The 25,463-nt window shown below is 33.7% G+C and overlaps 2 protein-coding genes and 1 non-coding gene across 3 annotated transcripts; all 3 read right to left on the bottom strand.

Moving 5' to 3' along the window:
- Positions 1-12,188: 12,188 nt before the first annotated feature.
- On the bottom strand, positions 12,189-14,366 carry LOC113343035. The gene is made up of 3 exons (XM_026587369.1): positions 13,511-14,366; positions 13,210-13,315; positions 12,189-13,026 (listed from the first exon to the last, which is right to left on the bottom strand). The coding sequence occupies exons 1-3, from the start codon at positions 13,544-13,546 to the stop codon at positions 12,836-12,838; spliced, it is 333 nt and encodes a 110-aa protein (XP_026443154.1). The 5' UTR covers positions 13,547-14,366; the 3' UTR covers positions 12,189-12,835.
- Positions 14,367-14,630: 264 nt separating this feature from the next.
- LOC113343034 (DNA repair protein RAD51 homolog 4-like) lies at positions 14,631-18,694 on the bottom strand. Its single transcript, XM_026587368.1, has 10 exons — positions 18,340-18,694; positions 17,917-17,996; positions 17,694-17,809; positions 17,522-17,603; positions 17,257-17,391; positions 16,903-17,016; positions 16,731-16,818; positions 16,397-16,467; positions 15,552-15,704; positions 14,631-15,297 (listed from the first exon to the last, which is right to left on the bottom strand). The coding sequence occupies exons 1-10, from the start codon at positions 18,425-18,427 to the stop codon at positions 15,259-15,261; spliced, it is 966 nt and encodes a 321-aa protein (XP_026443153.1). The 5' UTR covers positions 18,428-18,694; the 3' UTR covers positions 14,631-15,258.
- LOC113343052 lies at positions 18,555-18,712 on the bottom strand. Its single transcript, XR_003357012.1, has one exon. It is a non-coding gene; the product is annotated as a U12 minor spliceosomal RNA (small nuclear RNA).
- Positions 18,713-25,463: the final 6,751 nt, after the last annotated feature.

Below are 25,463 nucleotides of genomic sequence, written 5' to 3' on the forward strand. Positions count from 1 at the left end.
AAGTACACTGTAAAATTATTCATATACATATCCAAAAACGAACACAAAATCATTTAAGTAATAGTGTGTATACATATCTCACCTATGAGTTATGAATAAAAATAAACAAACAAATCTCATTTCTCATTAGATAATGCCATCACTAAATCTAATTAATGCATGTATGATATATTATGATTTCATTTAATGTTTCTTTAAATATCTTGAGTTAAGAGGTGATGCAATAATTAAAGATTAATAAATTTTGATTTATAATGGGAGGGGTTACAGAAACGACGACCGTCGGATGTCTTTCGCTGGGATGAGACTGGGATGGTCGGATGCAACGTTTGTCTCTCAAAATGTTATCCGACGGTCCAAGCTCAAAAACCCATTCTGTTTTTTTTTCTTGTAAGACTACCAAGAGCTGAGCGTGGGAAACTTGGGGGAACCGTAATCTTTCTCAAACTAAATTTGAAGCTTTGATCGGTATTATTAACATCAACTGGATCGGTTTCTTGTTAAATGGTGATTAGGGTGTCCACATGGATGTACACTAACATATATACAACATAAAGTATTTTTTTGGTGATTAAGATATCCAATGTAAGTGTGTACAGTGGGCTCTGCACCCGTTTTCATTTATGGTAATTGAGATAAGCATCCATTCATAGTTGTTGCAAATAATACCAACAAACTTGAAAACCTAATGTCCCAATAGGGAACACGTGAAAATTCCATGTTTGAATAAAAGTAACTTGTCGGTTGCATTCCAAATTACAAATGCAGTTCAGTCATCATTTAAATAGATTGTCATTTTGTGCTGAAAATAAAAATTTAGTAAATTTTTTTCGAAATTCAAAAAGTTGAATCTGAGTTAGGAAACCTTCTTTCATATCCTTAAAAAGTGTAATATCTACATTAATTTTTGGAGCCGCTGACAGTTTTAAAATACGAACATTGACTTTGTGCTTGTATCAATGTATAATTGGCATGGTTATACATTAGTGATACTCGAACCCATGGTAAAAAAGTTTAGTCGGTTGGGTTAATATAATTTACAGCCAGTCATTTTACGACCATTAAACGTCATCATTCCCTACAATATTCTAGGTTTGAGAGACGTCATATCGTAATATGAAACCTCTGGATAAAGAATGATAACTATACATTTATGGTTTAAACTAACATATGAAAAACGCCCATCTTACAGCGTCACAAAAAAATAAAAATAAATAAAATGTAAACATTAAACCCTATAGCATTCCCTTGGATATTAGTGATACGAAGTGTCCTTGAATCTTTCTTAGCAGTGAAAAATGACGCGCGTGATGATATTGCATATATCATATGCCAAATATGCTTTTCCTTGAAAATTAATAATACAATCTTATTGTCTTAACCAAATAGTGAAAGGCTCGCATTAAATAAAATTGCATATCCAAACAAAATAAATTTCCCCCTCTAATACGATATATGTATAAGAGAGTTGCTCTGTATCAGCATATGCGTTTGAGACCTAGAAGTAAATCAGAGACCCAATATGAATGGTGTGAAAACTTGTAAATGGAACTGATATTACACATTGACCTAAAACATCCATAATTTTATAATTTGCTAGCCTAAAATTAGCATGACAATACAATTGAATATTAAAATATTTTTTATATCAACTTCTATAAAGTGTAAGATATTTGTACCGACTTTGTTAGTTGGTATCTTCAATGAAATAAAAGAAGCTCAAGAATTAGATGATATCCACATAGTAAAAGATAGGTAATGGATCAAGTATTAGTCATGGTATCTTTAGATGCAAAATGTAGATGGGTTCCTATGCACTAAGCTCTCTTAAACCAAGATAATCTTTAAAAAACTCGATAATTTAGTCATCGCAATCACATACGTGCATATGAACTACATCTTCTAGCAAAAATTAGACTTGTACCTTTCTCGAATACCAAAACTTCTTCACTTGAATCAATGATAAAATGCATGCAATAAAAAATTGTGTAGTCCAGACACACAGATATAGTGACGCATCCCACAGAAAAAAAATTGTATTATTGCATTGATCCCTAAACCTCTTTCTTCATTGCTTAAAAACAATCTCCTGAAATCATAAAATGAAAGATTATAGGTGAGTTTCAATAAGCCAGTTATGCGTTGCTTGTTTTGAGGCTTCTTAAATTTTAGTATTAGCAAGATAGTTGACTATGTATAAAGAATTTAAGATGATCTTCTAAGAGAATAACTATTTTTAGATGTCACTGCATATAACTATTATTTGGTTATGTGTGAAGATTTTAACATAAACAAATACTCACTTTGTAAACCATCAAAAGGTTATAAATATGAAGAAATGTAATTTCAAGTTTCACATGATACAAAAAATTTGAAAAATAACATACATACATAATCAAGAAACTTTAATCCATTTTGTTCTTATGTACACGACCATAATCCAACAAAGAGTATGAACTCTCTAACAACTGTAGCAATATAGTTAAAAAAATGTTATTTACCGACCCAAGTTATGTGCATAACAATGGAACCATCGTTTTCTTCGTCATTTATTTTCATTCCATGTAAATCCTCTGATTTTCGCCCGAAGAAGTTAAAGTCTAATTGGAAAATTCCCTGTCCATAGAAAAATAAAAAATTTAGTGTAAAAAAATATAAATTAAATGGTATGGTATTAAAAAGAACCTAACATAAGAATAGAATGAATAGATGGCAATCATATCTGATCAGTATCTTTTGACTGCAAATGAAAAAACAAAATCGAGATAAATCGAGATAACAAAATACAATATTAATGAAAAGTAACAAAGAGAAATTAAACTGCATAAATGACACAAATATTAGGCGCGAGGCACCATGAATCCGTTGATGTTAAACAAAAAACTAAAGAGAAAAGCTAACAAAAATTATCTCAATCAAGCAAAGCAACAGAGAATCATACCTTGAGAATAGAGTTGTGCAAAGGATGAAAAGCTAATAAAAATTAACAAAAATTAAAGAGAAAAGCTAACATAAGAATAAAATAAATAGATAGCAATCATATTTGATCAGTATCTTTTGACTGCAAATGAGAAAACAAAATCGGAGATAACAAAATACAATATTAATGAAAAGTAACAAAGAGAAATTAAACTGCATAAATGACACAAATATTAGGCGCGAGGCACCATGAATCCATTGATGTTAAACAAAAAATTAAAGAGAAAAGCTAACAAAAATTATCTCAATCAAGCACAGCAACAGAGAATCATACCTTGAGAATAGAGTTGTGCAAAGGATGAAAAGCTAACAAAAATTAAAGAGAAAAGCTAACAGAAATTATCTCAATCAACCAAAACAACAGAGAATCATACCTTGAGAATAGACTTGTGCAAAGGATGAATACAATTGTTAAATTAGGATAAAAGAAATACGTTGACATTAAATGTGAGGAATAACTCCAAAATAAATGACATTCAAAATCTAAACTCATTGTCTTAAGTAAAATTAATTTAGAATAAAAGAAACGGTTTGACATTAAATGGGAGGAATAACTCCCAAATAAATGACATTAAAAATCTAAATTCATTGTTTTATGCATGAATAATTTAAGATAAACAAATACTCACTTTGTAAACCATCAAAAGGTTATAAATATGAAGAAATGTAATTTCAAGTTTCACATGATACAAAAAATTTGAAGAATAACATCCATATATAATCAAGAAACTTTAATCCATTTGATACGAACATGTACACGACTCTAATCCAACAAAGAGTATGAACTCTCTAACGGCAGTAGCAATACAATTAAAAAATGTTATTTATCGACCCAAGTTAAGTGCATAACAATGAAACCATCGTTTTCGTCGTCATTTATTTTCACTCCATGTAAATCCTCTGATTTGGCCCGAAGAAGTCAAAGTCTAATTGGAATAAAAATTAAAGAGAAATGCTAACATAAATTATCTCAATCAACCAAAACAAAAAAGAATCATACCTTGAGAATAGAGTTGTGCAAAGGATGAATAGAGTTGTTAATTTAGAATAAAAGAAACGGATTGACATTAAATGGAAGGAATAACTCCCAAATAAATGACATTAAAAATCTAAATTCATTGTCTTAAGTTAAATTAATACGTGAATTAATCTGGACCCTTCTTTATATGCCTAAAATGTGGATTAATATGTAGCTCAATCTGGACCATCTATATTATAAGGGACAATGGTGTTTTTCTCCATGGACGGAGATCTATAGTTTGGATACATAAAAGATGGCCCAGATTGAGTTACATATTTAAGTTATTCAATTACATTTCTGGCATATAAAGAATGGTCCAGATTGAGATAAATATTTAAGATTTTCAATCCACATTTTAGGCATATAAAGAATGGTCCAGATTAATTCACATATTAATTTTACTTAGACAATAAATTTATATTTTTAATGTCATTTATTTGAGAGTTATTCCTCCCATTTAATGTCAAACCGTTTCTTTTATTCTTAATTAACAACTCTGTTCATCCTTTGCACAACTGTATTCTCAAGGTATGATTCTCTTTTGTTTTGGTTGATTGAGATAATTTTTGTTAGCTTTTCTCTTTAATTTTTGTTAATTTTTGTTAGCTTTTCATCCTTTGCACAACTCTATGTCCAGGGTATGATTATCTTTTATTTTGCTTGATTGAGATAATTTTTGTTAGCTTGATTAAGATAATTTTTGTTAGCTTTTCTCTTTAATTTTTTGTTTAACATTAATGGATTCATGGTGCCTCGCCCCTAATATTTGTGTCATTTATGCAGTTTAATTTCTCTAGATAATTTTTGTTATCTTTTCATCCTTTGCACAACTCTATTCTCAAGGTATGACTCTCTGTTGTTTTGCTTGATTGAGATAATTTTTGTTATCTTTTCTTTTTAATTTTTTGTTTAACATCAATGGATTAAGGGTGCCTCGCGCCTAATATTTGTGTCATTTATGCAGTTTAATTTCTTTGTTACTTTTCATTGAGATATTTTGTTATCTCGATTTTTAATTTCTCTTTTTTTCTTTCTCATTTGCAGTCAAAAGATACTGATCAGATATGATTGCTATCTATTCATGTTTATTCTTATGTTAGGTTCTTTTTAATACCATGTCATTTAATTAATATTTTTTTACACTAAATTTTTTTTATTTTTCTCTGGACAGGAAATTGTTTAATTATACTTTGACTTCTTTGGGTCAAAATCAGAGGATTTACATGGAGTGAAAATAAATGACGAAGAAAACGATGGTTCCATTGTTATGCACTTAACTTGGGTCGGTAAATAGCATTTTTTAACTGTATTACTACTGCTGTTAGAGAGTTCATACTCTTTGTTGGATTAGAGTCGTGTACATGTTCGTATCAAATGGATTAAAGTTTCTTGATTATGTGTGTATGTTATTCTTCAAATTTTTTGTATCATGTGAAACTTGAAATTACATTTCTTCATATTTATAACCTTTTGATGGTTTACAAAGTGAGTATTTTCTTATCTTAAATTCTTCATGCATAGTCAAATAATGGTTATATGCAGTTGACATCTAAAAATAGGTAAAAGATCATCTTAAATTCTTTATACATAGTCAACCATCTTGCTAATACTGAAATTTAAAAAACCTCAAAACAAGCAACGCGGAACTGGCTTATTGAAACTCACCAATAATCTTTCATTTTCTGATTTCAAGAGATTATTTTTAAGCAATGAAGAAAGCGGTTTAGGGAGCAATACAATAATACAATTTGGGATGCGTCACTATATCTATACGTGTCGGGACTACACAAATTTTCATTGCATGCATTTTATCATTGATACAAATGAAGAAGTTATGGTGTTCCACAAAGGTACAAGTCTAATTTTTGCTAGAAGATGTGGTTCATATGCACATATGTGATTGCGATGATTAAATGTCGAGTTTTTTAAAGATTATCTTGGTTTAAGAGAGCTTAGTGCATATGAACTCATCTACATTTTTCATCTAAAGATACCATGACTAATACTTGATCCATTACCTATCTTTTACTATGTGGATATCATTTAATACTTGAGCTTCTTTTATTTCATTGAAGATACCAAGTAACCAAAGTCGGTACAAATATCTTACACTTTATAGAAGTTGATTTAAAAAATATTAGTATTCAATTATATTTTAATATTCATTTTATGCTAGCAAATTGTAAAATTATGGATGTTTTATGCCTCTTATGTACTCTTAGGTTAAGGTGTAATATCAATTCCATTTGCAAGTTTTCATACCATTCATATTTATAATGGGTCTCTTATTTACTTCTAGGTCTCAAACGCATATGCTGATGAAGAGCAACTCTCTTATACATGTATCATATTAGAGGGGGAAATTTCTTTTGTTTGGATATGCAATTTTATTTAATGCGAGTCTTTCACTACTTAGTTAAGACAATGAGATTGTATTATTAATTTGCAAGGAAAAACATATTTGGCATATGATATATGCAATATCATCACGCGCGTCATTTTTCACCGTTAAGAAAGATTCAAGGACGCTTCATATCACTAATATCCAAGAGAATGTTGTAGGATTTAATGTTTTACATTATTTTTATTTTTTTTGTGACGCCGTAAGCTGAGCGTTTTTCATATGTTAGTTTAAACCATAAATGTATAGTTATCATTCTTTATCAAGAAGTTTCGTATTACAGTATAACGTTTCTCAAACCTAGAATATTGTAGGGAATGATAACGTTTATTGTCTGTAAAATGACTGCCGTAAATTATATTATCCCAACCGATTATTTATTCTTTTACCATGAGTTCAAGTATGATTAATGTGTAACCATGCCAATTATACATTGATACAAGAAAAAAGTCAATATTCGTATTTTAAAACTGTTAGTGGTTCCAAAAATTAATGTAGATATAACACTTTTTAAAGATATGAAAGAGGATTCGCAACTCAGATTCAACTTTTTGAATTTTGAAAAAAAAAATTACTAATTTTTTAGCATAAAATGACAATCTATTTAAATGATGACTGGACTGTATTTGTAATTTAGAATGCAATCGATAAACTACTTTTATTCAAACCTGGAATTTCTACGTGCTTCCTCTTGGGACATTAGGTTTTCAAGTTTGTTGGTATTATTTGCAACAACTATGAATGAATGGTCATCTCAATTACTATAAATGAAAACGGGTGCAGATCCCAATGTACACACTTAAGTTGGATATCTTAATCACCAAAAAAATACTTTCTGCTGTATATATGTCAGTGTACATCCATGTGGACATCCTAATCACCATTTAACAAGAAACCGATCTGGTCGACGTTAATAGTATCGATCAAGGCTTCAAATTCAGTTTGAGAAAGATTACAGTTCTCCCAGGATTCCCACGCTCAACTCTTGGTAGTCTCACAAGAAAAAAAATCTAACCAACACAAAAATAATTCATAGCCCCGTGCCGTTACGGCACGGGTCATATCCTAGTTCTTTATATGCCAAAAATGTAATTGAATAATTTAAATATGTATCTCAATGTGGACCATCTTTTATGTGTCCAAACTGTAGATCTCCGTCCAAAGGGAAAAACACCGTTGTCCCTTATAATATAGATTATTACTATTTGGAGGTAAATTCTTTAAGGCGGAATTGGAAAAAATTATTAATAGTATTAAACTGGAGAGGTTATTACTATTTTTAACTGGCCCAAGTTGGACCATAAATTTTTATTAATATGTAGAGGTTATCAATATATGGAGGTTCTACTGTGTTTAACAATCCTACTCCTAGGTATTCCATTAGGATATATAAGGAATCATTAAATATCCATGGTATTGATTTAAGATTATTTTATATTCCTCAAATATCCTAGGTATTCAATTTATTTAAGATTTTTTAGGATAGTTAAGGGACAAGATATATATGGATACTTACGGGCAAAATATGTAATATGTTATTATCTCATATCAATCTTAGCCCAAACCACAAGAGTTTCATGGATTCTTATGGACAATTTTTTTTATCACAACATGCTATGTTTTTCCACCATCACCACTATAAACCACCACCACACACCACCAACCAACACCAGCACAACCACCGCCACCACCATCACTGACCATCGCCGCCACCACCAACCATCACTGCCACCACCACACCGCCCAACACTACCTAAACTTCTTTTTTTAAGGAAATCATGATGACCAGCATAATTATAACTATTTCTAAGGAAATCCATTATAATCCATAATTATATATCTATAAGAATCTTAAAGATTCTTTAAGAAACATTATATAAAATCTACTAGATTCTGGTAAAATCAGCATCTAATTTTATCTAGATAAATCCTGATCCAATACACCCCTATAAAACAACAATTAATGATTGACTGGATAGTAACCCGTGCTTCACACCGGGTTTACGTGTAATATTAGAAAGTGCGCTTTAGATATGCTTGTTTCCCTATATTCTCCATAAAATTTATCACAAATGAGATCGTAAATAATCTACAAACAATAGATTAGATTCAAAACTATATCATGTATAAATAATATTTTAGATGTTACAGTACTTTACGGAAGAAGTTAAAGGATTCGTTTTTTTGTATACATCTGAAATAAAGTATACTCTTGCAAATGCAAGTATGTTACACTTGGTTGAGCTTCATTACAATTTTTTTTCCAGTATAGATGCTGAAATATTCCTATCCTATCGATCGAATTGGACTTCATCCTCAGCGCAAACTATTTTGAACTTGAAGTTTCTTTTATTTGAATGTTGTTGGAACAAAATGTAGATGCATCCATTTTTAACGATAATATACAATATATCAGCTAACGAAGCGATGCCAACATTAGCTACTGATTTAGTGATTTTGCCTCATGTTGCACTTGTTTTAACACTAACTGAAAACTGCGTTTTCCTTTTCAAAGATTTAAATTTCAATAAGAGTAACTTTAGAAGTTGAATCCATAGAAAATCAATTCATGAGGTCTATTAAACTTTTATTGTCTCCAACATCATTGACATAGTCAGTGGTATAGTTTCCCTCCAATTTACTAAATAAAATTACCATATAACATCATAAACACATGCATGTTACAGTTCACCCATGAGACTAATGGTTTTTATTCTTCAATGTGCTTTGCGAAATAGTCCTGGGGACAATAAATAAGGAAAAATGTAAAAGCTTGCAACTGGTAGTAGGGGAAATGCCAAGATATTTGTTGACAAATAGTTGTAGGCATGCAAACCTACTACAAAGATCGGAAGTATGTAGGTTAAATCTGACTTTACAAAGCTCGAAATTATCTAGGTGAAATCTGACATTCCAGTGACTTCAGTTTTGTTACGGATTGAAGGACATAGATATAGACAAGAAAACATTAACGTTGAGATTCAAAACAAAAGCATGGTCGCATAAGTCCCATAATAGCTTTTCTAAGTACGAAGTATCCATTATGTTGTAGCATTATCTTGTACCAGCGAAGAAAAATTCTAATAAGATTAAAGCAAAATTGCAACTAAGCATAAATCCCTTCCAGAGAACATGGACATACGTATACGAACTTATTTTTAAGAGATTAATGCAATATACAAACTCATTTTTTAACCTCTTCATTAGCACCTTTCTTAATGGCTGGCGTAATATTTAGATGTTCATGAAAGAAAAAGGAAAAGGAAAAAAAATTTAATTACCTCTAATGTCAATCTCAAGTCTCAACTACATCACAACTCAAGCAACGGAAAAGAATTTGGAGCCCTGAAAATTCCGAACTCTAGGGGCTATGTCTCTCCCATTCACTTTTCTGAACATTCTAAATAGTAAATGAAGAAAAATTAAAGGACAACCATGTTACCAATGGTATCAAGATCAAAATCAAAGTGGGTAGTGAACTTACTTGCTTTTGCAGTCAACGCCCAACAGTTTAAGAAGCATGTCCCTCCAGTAGTATCTGCCAATGAATACAAAGACAAAATCGAGGACAAATAAATGACTAAAGAAATTTACTTTTCATCATGAAAGGAAAAGGAATGAAATGACTCATGTATAGAATTTCTAGCCGAAACCCTAAAAAGTTGGCAATTGTACATGAAATTTGGCTCTATGTATTGATTTGCACAAAATATTAATAAACATGAATACGTAGCAGATTCATAGCAATCCTTGTGTAAACATTTATAAACTCTGGCGTTATTGATGCCTAGCAATTTTTAAATACTGTTGCAAATAACAATTTTGGAGACAAATGGTATGAAAACAAATATGTCTAGTTGCTCAAGAAAAAGCCATGAAGCTTACTAAGTTACCAACCAATTAAACATCTGTTTCCTTCTTGATATGATCAAATTCAGAAAGAGGCGCCAGAATAGATTGCAGCTTTATTTTACCCGTTGTCTTATATATTGTGTAATTAACTCACCAAAACCGCAAAATCAGAAATACATTAAAAAAATCAAATCATTCCCAAATTCTTTTTTCTTTTCAGAAAACGAACCTGATGATATTCCATTAGTTTCCGTTCGTCTTCACTCGATTCTTTAAAAAGAACCTGATTAATAACAATAATCAAACATGAATTACATAGATAAATCAAACCTAATGGCACACAAAATTAACAAAATAGAAAAACATGATCGACCAAAACAATAATGATTTTCGGTGTAAATTTTTGATTGGGTAGTAACTTCATAGGAAAGGTAAAACGTTAATGATAGTGGGGTAGTTGTTTTGTTTTGCAGTAAGAGGCGAAGAACAACATAATAAGTGGGCACTTCGTAGTGGGAAGTTGGAAGGCAGGAAGTGGGATAGTTGTTCGACGGGTTTTTGTTACCCATGAATGAAAAGTGGAGAAAGGGTGAAACCTTTTTGTTAACTGATATAGGGCCAGGATCAATGAGAGAGCTCTATTCCCTAATACTCTCCCCATAACAATACATCAGCAAAAAGTGAGGCCAGAATGAACGAGAATCGAGTATTTAGATTCAATTATCATATTGTTAGAAAAATTAGATAAATTAGATTATCATATTGTTACATTGATTAGAGTAGATTCCACTACGTACTATTCAGGTCAGGTATTGTGAAGCTAAATATTACTACCTCTATTTTTGGAATAAAAATACTGCAATTACTTTTTTATTTTAACCTATTTTTAGGATAAAACGAAAAAGTGAAAGTATTACGGAAAGAGTATTTATCATGGCTAATGCTTTTTTCCCATGGCAATGGCCATATAAGTTGTCCCACTGCAGCAAGATACTGTACTACTGTGATAAGTGTGAATTATCCCTATGTGGCATCCTTTGGTTGGTCCATTCTTTAAAACAGACCCCCTATTTTTCCTGGTGCGGTAGGATGGGAGGAGATCAACTGTGGATGAAGATGTCACATAGGGGTGTATCTATGTATAGTAAAAAAGCGGGGTATACGTAGCACTTTCGGAATTACATTGGTGATTGTAGAGTCGCTCTTTGTTTGTATCCAGTATCTTCGAGGTTTAAAGTGATGTGACGCTGATGCTGTCCCCTCACTAACACAAGAAATTCACTTTATAATTGGGCCAGCATATGTAACAATGCCATTTTGGGGATCTCGTTAAGCCCACAACAGGTACCAGCCTAGAAACACTAGAACTTCTTTCACGTCAGCATGGTTGGTTGTGAAAGAATACCAGTTAAATTTCACCATTGGATATTTCGGTTTCGGAATATATATATATATGCTTCCGCTGATTAGTAGCCGAGGCGAAGCCACAACATGAAAGTAGTAGCTCCCCTTCTTGTTTTCTTTGCTCCGCCAAAGGAAACTCATCCCCAAGAAGTTACAGCCAGAGCAAGAAAAGATGGCAAGGTTATAGTCAACTATAGTATCAACAAGCATACAAATGCAATTTGTCAAACAATACATCATTACATGGACTGGACGGTGGTGGTGGCGACTGAGAATGGGCGAAATTTGATGACAAACCAAAAATAGAGACGTTAGCATCCCTCTCTTTAGACAAGAAAGAAAATAGACAAGTTGCTAGAGACCCTATCGTGAACCGTGGGATCAGGACATTTCTCCCCATCAGTACCTGTTCATCTTTTGTTCTAAAAACTTCCATTAATTACTACTTGTTGAGAAAAAATCCATCACTTCCATTGAGTAATTGGGGCTCACTTTCATATATATTAATTTAAAGGAGGAACTTCAGCTAAATACTACAACATAATCATATGTGCAATATTATTAATAAGAGCAGAGCAAAAGAAGAAGAAACAAATAGTAACAATTGAAATACAAATTCAAATAATCAGATGAGCAACAAAAAAGACCAGAAGCCTTGCCGCGTTCGTTCGCACACGTGTCCATCTCTCTCGATGTCTTTCCGACTGTACATATCAGTAGCAGGTTCAGAAGTCCAAATGAACATACAATAAATTTTGTCACGCTTTTCAATTACTTACTCATCATCGATGATCCTGATCGTGACCGCATCCAAACATATCAAAGGAGAGAAAGGTTTAGACCCCACTTGATAGAGAAGCAGTATTTCCCTCGATTCAAATCTTCATCAAAGAGTAGTACGTAGTACATCTTATATTTGATGTCAATATACATCAGATTCCGACACAAACATGGTACACACAACTTGGACTATTATTTGTTTCTTCCCTTGTTCTTTTGCTCTACTTTTTATTTTTACTATGTCTCTTTTATTCTTCTGCCCGCAATCTTAAATTGCATGGTTGGATATTATGCAGATAGAACCAGATAACATAAGAGATAACTAAGCTAAAGGGTACTGTAAGCGTGATGAGCATCAAAGAGAGGTAAAGAGAGGATGATTATGGAATAAGGATTACTTAATCATGTTCGTCTCGGTCATTTTCGTCTTGGGATCCTACGGATGACCGACAGCCGGGTGAAGTAGCAGATGACTCCGAGAGCATTTTTTGGATCTTCTCGGTAGTTTCTGATTCAGACATTCGGTCTCCTCTGTTTCTAGCATAGGCCTCAAAGAAGTCCTTGTTTTCTTTCTCCAGTTCCTTCCAAACTGTATATGCCAGTAAGTTATTATTGCATGTAACAAGAACATTTTAAGAAAATACAAAGAGATAACATGGCCAGGTAAAGAAGTATGTTGTTTTACATTACTTTCTAGAGAGATGACATGTATATATAATATAAAGAGAAAAAGCGAGAGTGAGAAGCATGCAGGCAGGCAGGGAGATAGTACCAGTGGAAGTGATGACAGGTTTGATATTTGCATGCTTAGAGAGAGCTTCCATGCACTCTTCCTTTGTCATGTGGAACAGTAGACACTTCTCAATCAAGTGTTGCACCTACAAAACATCATTATCATGTAAGGTTACTATTAAAACAATATCATCATCATTACTCTACAAAAGCTATTTTTCGAAAACACTTATCAGTCAACTAGAAGAAAACAGACAGACATCAGTAATGATACATGCAAAAATTTCTTCACCGTGTATCTTCTATATCTCTTCTGGCAGGGTGAAAAGTTAGGCACGTACCATGTGGATGTACGAAGCAGAAGAAGAGTCCCCCATGATCTGATCCGGCTAAAACACTATTTTCGCTCTTATTCGTTTCTCTAACTGTATAGATATGTAATGAATCTAATGATCGTTACAAAGACACTGAAAATTTGATTACATGGAAAGGTGTGGTTCAAGTATACAAAAAAGAAAGCTTCTCTGGATGACAATATATGGAAGAATGATCTCAGGTAGTAGGGTGAGAAGAATTCTGTTTTTGGTTTGTATATATGTATCAGAATTTTGAGTTTGAGGGGTGGGGGATGACGTGGGACCAATAGTCCCACGTGGGAGATAGATGATCATTGGTGGAGAAAGGATTACAAAGATTTGTTCTTTGAATAAAATTGTCAATCCCTCTTAAAGAGGTGACACCCTTCACGTGACACGTGGGTCCTCCCAATTTCCAATCCTCGAATTTTAGGCTCTGATTCAGGTTCAGCAGTAAGCAGTCAGCAGATTCAGCACCATGCACAGTGCTGCTCACAATTCCAGCAAAGCCCCCCACAGTATTTTCAAACAAGTGTCTGTGGGGACCCACTTAACTTACCCTTCAAAGAAATTCACTCAACGGTTCTCCCAGATGCCGTATCCTTTCTCTATGAATCAATCCTTTCTTGCCATCTCAGCTCATTACCTCATCTCTTCAATATCCTTGGCCCTAACTGGTCATTCACTTGTAACTTCCAAACCTTGATCATACAGAGTAATAACATGTTATGCGCTTAATAATTTGTCCTCCTCTTCTTGTTCTCCTCTCGTTCTTGATAAGTTCTCTTCTTATCTTTTCTGTCTTGTGTTACTACATTGCGAGCTAAAACTATTCTTGAAGAAAATCTTCCTTCTCTTATCTACAGACAGAAACAAGAACAATATTATTACAAATAAATAATAATAACAATATTAGACTATTTGCAAGACCCACAATGATTTCATCAAAAAAAAAAAAAAGACCCACTATGATATGATCTGCCTAAAAGTGGTGATGTTAGAGTAATTACCAGTACCTTTCTTCTTGAAAGCAGCCCGTTGCGTTTACTGTAAAACCAGCATCAACTGAGACGACACCCATGGGTAAAAAGAAAATAACAGCAAAGAGGACAATCTTAACAGTAATATTCATAAAAGAAAAATAGCATGGAATCTTTCCAAGAAAAATAAAAATAAAAAAGGAAAGAAGAAGAAAGATTAAATTGTCTATCTAAAATATCATCATCAAAAACCTGATATGACTGCCAGCTAAGCTCGTAAAATCTGCCGTTTAAATCTCTAACACCCACTTGTATTCTTGTAGATTATAGATAGGAATCTCAATCACAAATGATATCAAAAGAAAATTCAATATCAATAGAGAGAAGACAAGGAGAAGAGGAAGTTTGATACTGAAAATAAATATAGGAAAAGAGAATGTATATATAAAAAGCCTTCAATAATTTGGTAACAGAGACCCTCTTTAATTGCAATCTTGTGCATACAAACACAAAATGCCGTTGTCATGTTCTAAGGATACGACGATTTGTCTTTTCATCAACTTCCGCTTATAACAAATTTCCCATAATGAACACAGAGAAAGAGAGTAGTCCCCCTTACCACAAAAGCCAAAAGAAAAAAAAAACGTATGAGCATCCAAACAAATAGGATTCCTTCTTTTCTTTTTCTTGTGCACAGATATTTTCAGAATAAATTCTTCATGAAGAAGAGTCATGATCCAACACCCACTATGATCAATTGTGAATCGAAAGTTTCCCAACCTGACCTAAAGCCTGCAAATTTAAAAGATAAAAGATAATAAGGGGATATGTTAGTAGCTCAATAACCTGTCCAGTTGTCATATATTTTTAACCATCCCATCAATTTTAACATCTCTGACATTGAATAATTACTATGTCATGCAAAATAAAGAACAAAGCAATTTGCTGTGATCAATAAAGATCTGAAACTGGACAATAGTGAATTATACTGCTAATATGCTTACATTTAAACTACAGTACATAATGAGAAATGGGGACGAATTTACCATGGCTGGGTGCTTTAGTATGAGGATGCTGCATGTGTTGCTCACACGATCACGAGAAAGTAGTAAACGCACATGTGAAACACTCTTCCAACTCTCTCCAAGAGCAGGCTTAGGTACACCTCTGTCTCCTCCACCCACCATGTGATTCGTCACCTAATTTATCGATTCCACAACTATTACATTATGTAAATGCAATCTTATCATTCTGCTAAACATTATATTATTACTCATTTTATAGTGGTACCATCAACTGCAATTAACAGAATGTGATCTATGTTTCTCCCAGAGTGAAAACTTCCAAGTAGCTTATCTGTACCATGTTACCACTTTTTCCTAAACAGTAGACCAGTAGCGGTTTAGGACGTGAGACATATCTTCAGCTTACAAGGAAGATTAATAAGGAAGAAGCCAATTACGTGAAATTCTGGACCATCAATAACTTTATAAGATGAACTGACATAGAGAATATGAAGTTAAGGATGGATGATAAAGAAAGCTCAATGTCCGTTGCTGGGGAATTCGAAGATGGTACAAAGTGAAAGATGCCCTTGGATTGAGGTTCAAGTTGTAAGTCATTGGAAGTGTAATAACTAAAATAAAAAAGTAATACCACATCGCATATTGCATGAGCTAGTGCTATGCAGATATGTAGTAGTTTCCTCACTGAATGGACCAAAGTTTGAGCATAGCACAATTTAAAAAGCCACCGATGTCCCGAAGTAAGAAACAATGAGTTGGAACTTTATATGCTTCTAAAAACAACAATTAAATCTGGATATGACAAATCAAGTAGTTGGTAACATATATGAGGTCAAATAATCTTTGAGTAGTCAAAGTGAACTTACCAACACAGCAATATCATACTTGTGTGCTAACTTCTTTAAGAGATACCCAGCATAGATCATCAAAGAATGTCCTGCATTTTTAAATCAGACAGGACATCAAGAGTTTCTTAATTTGAGAGATGCACATAACACAGTAAGCAAGATGCATTTGCTCATTCAGATTTGTGGCATTTGCCTAGTATTATGGATTTTGTTCTTTAGATTATGGGTTTCAATACGATATGTTGACACTCTGTCAAGAAGCCTATGAGATAATTTTGTCAAAAGAAAATGTATAACGTTGCCCCTAGATGCCTATATCACGGAACCGAAGTATACAAAATTGAATTTATACCCTGAGCACCGCAGCCTCCAAGTATTGGTGTTATGAGGGATGAAATTGAATCAATGATCAGCAATCGTACATTGCCTTCTCCAGTTCCCTGGAAAAAAAAAAAGAACTGGTGTCATGTAAATTACCGCATTACAGGCTGCTAAAAGAATAGTTACAACCCAGTCAGACAAACCTGAGATTTCAACTTCAATTCTAGCTCATGCAGTAAGCCCAACAGCCCAAAAATGTCAAACACAGAGTGGCATAATATGCTGTTCATTAATCTTTCAAGGCTTTCACGTTTGACCTGCAACAAAAAGAGAGGATGGTGATGAGAAAACCTGTACCAGGCCTTCCACGGCATACAAATGCTTGCGGGTGGTACATATATGCTATCTTTACGAAGTCTTAGTATGCAAGACAGATCTATTCGATGTAATGCCAAGAACACAATCCTGTTACCACAATAATTTCTAAAATAAGAAAAGGGATTGGAAAAGAGTAAAAAGATGCAAACAAAAACAGATACAATCTGAGCAAGTTTGACCTGTGCAGGAGATGGACCCAACAGATGATCGATGAAGCAAGAAACACGTTTGGCGGAAAACGAGTTACTCGTATCTAAAAACATAACAGAACTCACGTACTTGTACGCCACATTTGAAGCAGCTTGTAGGCAGACCTGACCACCATAGAACATTAAATCACCTAACAGAGGATAACATCAAGTGACCAGGAACACCAGGACAGCCTCAAATCAAAATTTGTTAAACTCCAGAGTGCATCTAGATGAACATTTGGAAAGTTCTTACTTGTGTTTTACCCGAGCATGATGGACCAACAAGTTCTGTCAACTGACCCTTCCGCAATCCACCATGAAGAACTAAGTCAAGCCTAAAAGCAGCACAATGACATGTTACATATATATAAAACTACTGAGCATATTAGATGAAACCCTATAATTAAATACTGAATAATGCATACCCTTCACATCCCGTAGACAGGACATGCTTATTCTGCCGAGCATCTTTTAACAACTCCACACCATTGACCCATGGCTGATGCTGACTATCTATAATAGAGAGGATTTGGCTAATGCCCTACACAAGCGGAACAAGTTAAAAGTACACATTTAAGAGGACTAGGTAAAAAGAAACAAAGCCTAAACATGTAAGATGTACAAGCCAAATGATGCAAAAATAATAACCTGCTTCAACTTGTTAGAATCCGACTGGTGTTCGGCAACTCGAACTAATACAGTAATATCATGGACAAGGAAATCCTCAACTGCAGAGATTGACAATTAAAGAAGAGAGTATGGAAGCAAATGAGCTTTTCGAATGTTTAATTAAATACTAAATTGAAAACTGCATTTAACTGATAAAACCTAATATATCTCCACTAGGACAGAATTGCTTTTTAGGGTTTTGATTAAATTTGGAATTCAATTGATCCTCCCACTTCAAAACAACTAATCTCATTAATAGTCACAAATAATACAGAACCTCAAAATCCTAATAGATTACTACCGAATATTCGTAATTAGGAGAAAAATCAGTTCTGATCGAGTAATAACTTCGCTGAAACCAATATTCAAAACATTGAGTAGAAATAAAAAGAAACGGCTAACCTGAGAAAAGACTATGAGAAGCACAAAACTGACGGAAATCAGTATCAATAATCGGAAATTCATGCTCTAGAGACTCCAATGGTGGCATTTTAGGGTTTTCTATTGATCTACTTTAGTCCTATTTATTTCGCGGGAGGGCACTTTCAAACTACACAGTAAATTAAATTAAAATACGAAGAGTTAGGGTAAGTTTTGGTATTATGATTTGTAGGGTTTAGGGAGGCCCGCACAAGTGAGTTCTGCAAAAGTAAGCAGCGTCAACACTTGGCCAGCCTATAACCCCTTCAAAAATTAATGCGCAAGATATTTTGCTTAGCGCGGCGAACGGCTCTCACCGATCGCTTTGTTTTCCTTACTCATTAGTTTAAGGCAACTTGTTAAGTAGTTGGGCCTGCATTTATGTAGCGTAGCAAATATGGCCTACTCTTTATTTCGTTCGATGTGGGACAATTGTTGAAGTAGAAGAAAAACAAATTTCTGGCATCTGGGAACGAACTCTCCGTATGCGCACGATGGACCAATTTAATCATTTCTTAGTGTCTCTCGTTTCTATGGTTGATGCTAGACTCCCTGGTATTTACCAAGGAGGTGCTTGACAAAGAGCTCATGTACTATGGGTATGAATAATTATCCAAAACGCGCTTCTAAAATTCTTCAAACCCTTAAACCTACATTAATTTCAAATCAAAGATTGCTATGATCTTTTTGCTTCTTAACAGGTGGAGCTTGTGGCTATATGAGCAGTAATATTCAACAGTGGTTTAAGCCGTGGGTCATGTTTTGAACTCAAATGTGCTAATCATTCACAATGGTATCCTTCTGGTAGTTCATCAATCCTAATCACTGCAACTAATTTCTGTCCCCAAAAATTTCGCACAAGCTAGTGATAGTGGTGGTGGTTTGTGTAATAGGTTCAGTCATGCAGCTGCTAACATGTGGTGTGTTGGAATATTTTCAACGCCGCTAACCAAAGGGGGGTCCTGGGGGGCATCGCCCCCCAGGCTGTGGTCGACCTGTTCGAAAATTTCGAATCCAAAAGACACCATTGATGTCTGTTGATGAAGGAACCTGACGTTTCGTGAATAGAAACCTGTTGGCGAATAAAAAACCTATTCCCAACAGGTGCAAAACCCTTTATAAATAGTTTCTCCCAGTTTCGTTTAACATATAAGAAAAATCAATCTGTTTTCTCTATTTCAAAAAGCATCATCAGAAATCAGAAATCTCTTTGTGTGTTCTTGATTGAATCAAGGGGTACAAACCTTGAATTCAGTTTTCGTTGCAGGGCTTTCATTGTATCCTGAAGGCAATATTTCGCATACCTGTTGTAATCGCCAATTGTTATTGGGAGGGTAGAAATATTTGTCTAAAAAAAATTTATACAAGCCTTGAAAGTTTTGGAGTGCAACACTTTCTTCTCTGATTCATTCATCCTTTGTGAAACCCATTTTTTTTCCAACATGGTGCTCTTGGTCTATTATTAGAATCTCTCCACAAAATCATTGGTTTCTGTATCAGCAAAAAGGAAGAGCTCTTCTTTATGCAGCTGCTAAACATTTGGTCCCAACTTATGAGACCAAATGCTTACTACGAAACAAAGACATCCTAACTAAAATGTTCAGATTCATGCTAATAAAAATGTAATCACCAAAATAAACTGTTTCAATAAAACAAAACCAATATTCAGATAAAAGGGGAAAGAGAAACATCTACAAAAACTTGACCAGATAAACTTATCTCAAATATAAACACTAAAAAACTGAAGAGGGTCATTGGAGACAGACAATCTCAGTCTTCTCACTTATTATCTAGGTTGCAAATCAAAAAACTTGACCAGAGACTCCATTCTGTGACAATGTAACCAGGTTAAGTATGTATAAAATTATCTTTTGGCCTTTCCTATTAGCGGGTTTGACCAATGCTTTGGGCCAGACAGTTTAAGGGGTAGTTATCTACCGGCTTGGTATCCCTTGTTTGTCGAGGATGGTTTGTGTTCAAGCTACAATATACCTATGGATATTTTCGGTGATCACGCGCTCCATTATGTCAAAGATGTTAGACTTAAGTTTCGACATGACCTTGTACGTGATGTAATCGCGGATATTATTTACAAGGTTGGCGTACCTGCGTGCAAAGAAATTGCTTTTAGTTTTTTGTCAGATTAATAACAGGGATCTACGTATTGCAGACATCCTTGTCTATAACCGGGAAAATGGCAAAAATGTGTGTATGAATGTCACAAGTATCTCACCCTTCACTGGAGAAGGTACTCGTGTTTTCATTTCAGTCCAAGCCATTCCGAAAGTTGTATTGTGTAAACGTACTATATACTTGAATGAATGTTTTTCACATGGCTATGGTTTGGGTGTTTTAGCCTTTTCTACTTTGGGGGAGCTAAGTGAGGATACTAAGTGTTTTTTTAAGCGTTCGAAGAATTGTCTAGTTAGTAATGATGCTAATAGTAGTCTAGGAAATTTTATTTTTCATAGATTGGGTGTTGCTATTCAAAAAGATGTTGGGACCCAACTTGTTGCTAGGTTACCAACCATTGTACAAATCATAATTTCTGTAATATTTACATCTATTATTAAATTTAAAATTTATTTTATTTTACAAGATAAAAAAAAAATCAAATAAGATAATATAAAAGAAATCTCGTTTCATTTTACTAAACCAATAACAAATCCAAATATAAAGTAAAATGAGTTGTCATTAAAGACCCTAAATACCGCTTATACATAGGCTTTCATGTCAAAAAAAAAAAGATCTTTAAATTGTTCTCGAACTAAAAAAACAGACGAAGAAGACGACAAACAAAAGAGACAGAGAAACCAACATAAAATGTTAACTCTTACAATTTACTAGGACTTAACTCGTGTCATAACAGCACGGTCATAAACTATGTTTGGTTATGCATTTTTGGCGTATTGATATTAAATTTAATTTATATCATTTTTGTGTTTATCCTCCTCCTTATTACCGCAAAAGTGAAGAAAAAATTTATTGATATTTCCGCCTCCTCAGTTCACATATCCTTTACCATGTACTCATATATGATTCCTTTTTAGTATGTTTGACGCTTTGACATCTTTCCAAATCTGTCCAAGTTGCATTCTCAAGCCAGCTATAGAATTATAGTATCAGAATTAATATTCACATACTCTTTCCCAAAAAAACAACATTATATATTTTGTAGTTTACGAAGATATCTTATGGATTATTTTCCTTAGGCACGCCCTTCTGCATTTCCTAAATGTTAGTGATAGTGCAAAACCAAAACATTGAATTATGTGAGTTATAGCAAAATTACATCACCCGAATTCATTCGTCCCCAATATCGTGTATGCCTTGATAATGTCCAGATCCTTGTTGACTTTTTCCCCTTAAAAAATGGTCCAAAAAGATTGAAATCAGTACGAACTCAACAATACATATCGCATTGTATATTCTTACGAATTCAATAACACAGTAAAAGTTAATCCAAGGTTACTAATTTATTTAGTTAAGACGCTATATTAGATAACTTTAAACCATTTCAGATAACAATCTATAATGAGGGAGGATCCATGTACACTCTTAGATTGACAAGGTCAGACATGATTTGCGCCATTTTCTCCGCAAAACCCCGAACGACAATGAGTTTATATCTAATATTTTGATGATATGTTCCTCTTATAAGACTTTACATTCCTACCAAAAATGAACGCAATTCGAGATAGCAAACCTCACCATCTACTGATTTTAATTTTAACCGTTAACTTTGGACCGTTGATATTCAAATGGGTAGATGGTGGTTTTATACATCTCGAATTGTGCTCATTTTTTGTACATCATCTCTTTTATGCAGATACTGGAGGTTGAAATATTAGCCTGATTTTCTAACGATTTGAATCTTCAACATCAAGTCTAATTCTGAATATCTCTATTTACCATCATGATGAAGATAAATTGGTTTAGACACTAGAGAACAATGGTTCCTTTTTAATAAAATCAGCATACAGAAAAATGTTTGAGGAGAAGAACATGAATAATCATGTTGGTCAGAGAACGCAAGGTATTTTTGAAAGACTCTGGAATCTAACACAACTTCCACGAGTCAATCAGTTCATTTGAAAACGAGCAAAGACATTTTCCCTACAAGAGACAAACTACTGCATGTTATTCAGGATGGAGATTCAAGCTATCCTTTCTGCGAACAAGATATTGAATCACCTGCTCAATGCATTCTGGAGTGATCTTCATCCAAAGTGGTTTGGTTTGTTGTCTTGGGATTATATACTGATAATAGTAGTAATCTAGTAGGCTGGTTTTGCGATTGGTTAGATAAGCTCATGGGGCATCAGATACAAGAAAAAGAAGTCTGCAGGATAGCTATCATGTCTTGGTGCATTTGGTCTGTAAGATGCGACAAGGTCTTCATTGGTCTCTCCCTTCGGCAGAAAGATTTACATCTACACAATCCAAAGATAATCCAAGGGGAACATTTAAATTAATAAAGATGGTTCTTTTCTGTAACACCATTAAAAATCTCTACTCGGATCCAAAATGGATCTCAAGCCATTTTAGTGGAATGCTAAAACTGTACAGAGTGCGCGTGCGATCCTAATGTAGGGTGTTTATATCCCTGATGAGTGCCTTAACCCAATATGAGTAGTTTATTTTTAATAATTAGGTTGTCCCTTAGAAATATTAGGGTGATTTTTTAGCAAAGGTAATGGAAATCTATAGAACCACTGAGCATGGTTAACACGTATTTAAGAGAGATTAAAAGATCTTTCTTTTTCCTTTAAAACCCAAATGCTAGCCTTTCTTTCTGATATCCGCTTTCTCGTTTGTTTCGTTTGCTTTATTGAGACCAAACAAATGAAAAATTTGATTCTTGCATTGAGATTTTGCTGATCCATTCTTGGAACACAACTTACAACTGAGGTAGGGGTTTTCCTTGATTTTCGTTATTGATGCCTTTTTGATTTTTATGTCTTAATTTATGCAACATATTAAATTTTTAACAATTTATGCAAATCCTTAAATGATTCTCTGAGTTGTTTTGTTAACAATATATTTAAAATTGCTTGTTTATAAGCTTCCTGGAAATTATCCATGTTTTTGCGCAGTAAGACACTTGGATTCAAATCCAATATTATTTCTGTGTTTAATCCTTACTACCGATCTGTGTATGATATTTTCTTTGAATGATATAAACAGCTCTAAAAACACTAACGTATTTACAGCCATTTGAGTTCAGTTGTCCAGTGTAATTTAAGTTTTCGAACTGAAGTCTTTTAAACTATCCATGTCATGTTTGTTAAAATGATCCAATGAGCTACGTCTTTGAAATGCCGTAGGAGTCCATGAACATATTCATTTTGATTCCCCGATTTAAATCTTAACTCGATGTTGGTCACGGTGAATGATTTACAACTAAAAATATCAGTTATAATATAAACCTTTGTCTCTGAGTACCCGTTTTTGTATTTAAATGATTTTCCTTTAAACTTTCTTATTTTATAATTACTTAGTATGAATGAGGAAATGAAGCTTAAGTTGTCATTTAAATCCACATCTTAAGATACCCCTTTGTTTAGACTAGTGCATGTGCTTAAGGATATAATGGTTTTCGCATGGAATTTTCAAAATTGTTTAATATGTTTTTATATTTGCATTTGGTTAGCAGCTGACTGATCCCTCTTCTGTTTTTTTTTATTTCATAAGAAAATCTTAATTTTATTGAGTCCTAATTGACGATTCATTCGTTTCTAATTGGTTATAACTTGTTTATCCTTTTGGTTTAAAGTTTACACAACATATTTTCCAACTAATTTGGATACCTGATCACTAGTGGTTGTCACTATTTTATACCCACTCACGTGATGTTTTATTATGTCTACTTTGCCACTAAGATATGCTCTTCTAAAATGCTACTTTTGATTCCATCTAATGAGCCGAAAGCTTTTGTACTTGCTTTTTTTAAGTGTTCCTGCCAGTAGTTTTTGTATTTTAATATCTTGGTATTGATTCATAAGGATTGTTTGGTTTCGCATGTCTTTCACAAACTAATTTTACGTTACGTTATTGTTTCTTTATAACTTGACAACTTGGGTTAGTGGGATTTGCCTTAAGAAGCTGCAGTACCATGGAGTTTACCTGTGTTTAATGCTATCGATTTTGATGAGAATGTTTGAGAGGATTTTTGGAAGGCTATAGGTGAGTTTGTAGGCCCATAGGGGTATCCCACAAATGTGGCTACCTGCGGAAGACCGTCAGAGACGGTGGCTAATATCCTGACTGTCCTAACATTATAGACTGGTCCTCACAAGTAGCATATGTGAATTTCTTCACTATCGGTTGAAAAATATTTCATTTCAATTGTTTTTGAATGGACGTATTTGTCAAGCTCTGTACATTTTTGAATTTGGATATGCTCATTTCTTTAGCTTGCCTTATATGTTGTTTATTTTTACATTGGCGCATTATTTTGGTAACTCCTACTGGGCTGTGGCACACCCCATTTGTTTTACTTTCATCAGAGTATGAGACGAGGTTGAGGCAGTAAGCTTGGGAAGATCTTGCATCTAGGAGCTTGAGAAAAAGTTGGTATTTTTGCTTGTCTATAATATGTATATCACGGGGTTATCTGGGTGGTTTTAAATTTCTTGCTTGACCCATGCTTTTGTAGTTTATTTTGTTGTGTACATATTAGTGCGATCTTACGCAAAGCCTCTATATATTTTGTGTGCGAAACTTCCTTATGTCGGAAATAAAGAGTCCAATTTTTTGTGTATATAAGACCACTTGAAAAATACATTTTGTTGTTTAGTTTGCGGTGTAATAGCATACATCTTTATGTATATATGCTAAGGTTGGATTTCGAATGTATTAAACTTCGTAGAAAACTTGGGTTTCAAATTTATATATACTAGCATCCGTGGAAATTTCTTTCTGCATTTTCATTTCTAAGTCATGCCTTTAATATTTTTCCATGGGTATTTCCATCGGTTCCCACTAATGTCGACATTCGAAGGAAATGTAAATTAATTTGTTTAGTATAACGTGTACTTTCCATGTTTTCTGCATTATGCATTGCTTTTGAATTTTCCTGAAATAAACTTAGAACTGGGTCCATT

Source organism: Papaver somniferum, unplaced genomic scaffold (genome assembly GCF_003573695.1).
Source record: "Papaver somniferum cultivar HN1 unplaced genomic scaffold, ASM357369v1 unplaced-scaffold_52, whole genome shotgun sequence".
Lineage (NCBI taxonomy): Eukaryota > Viridiplantae > Streptophyta > Magnoliopsida > Ranunculales > Papaveraceae > Papaver > Papaver somniferum.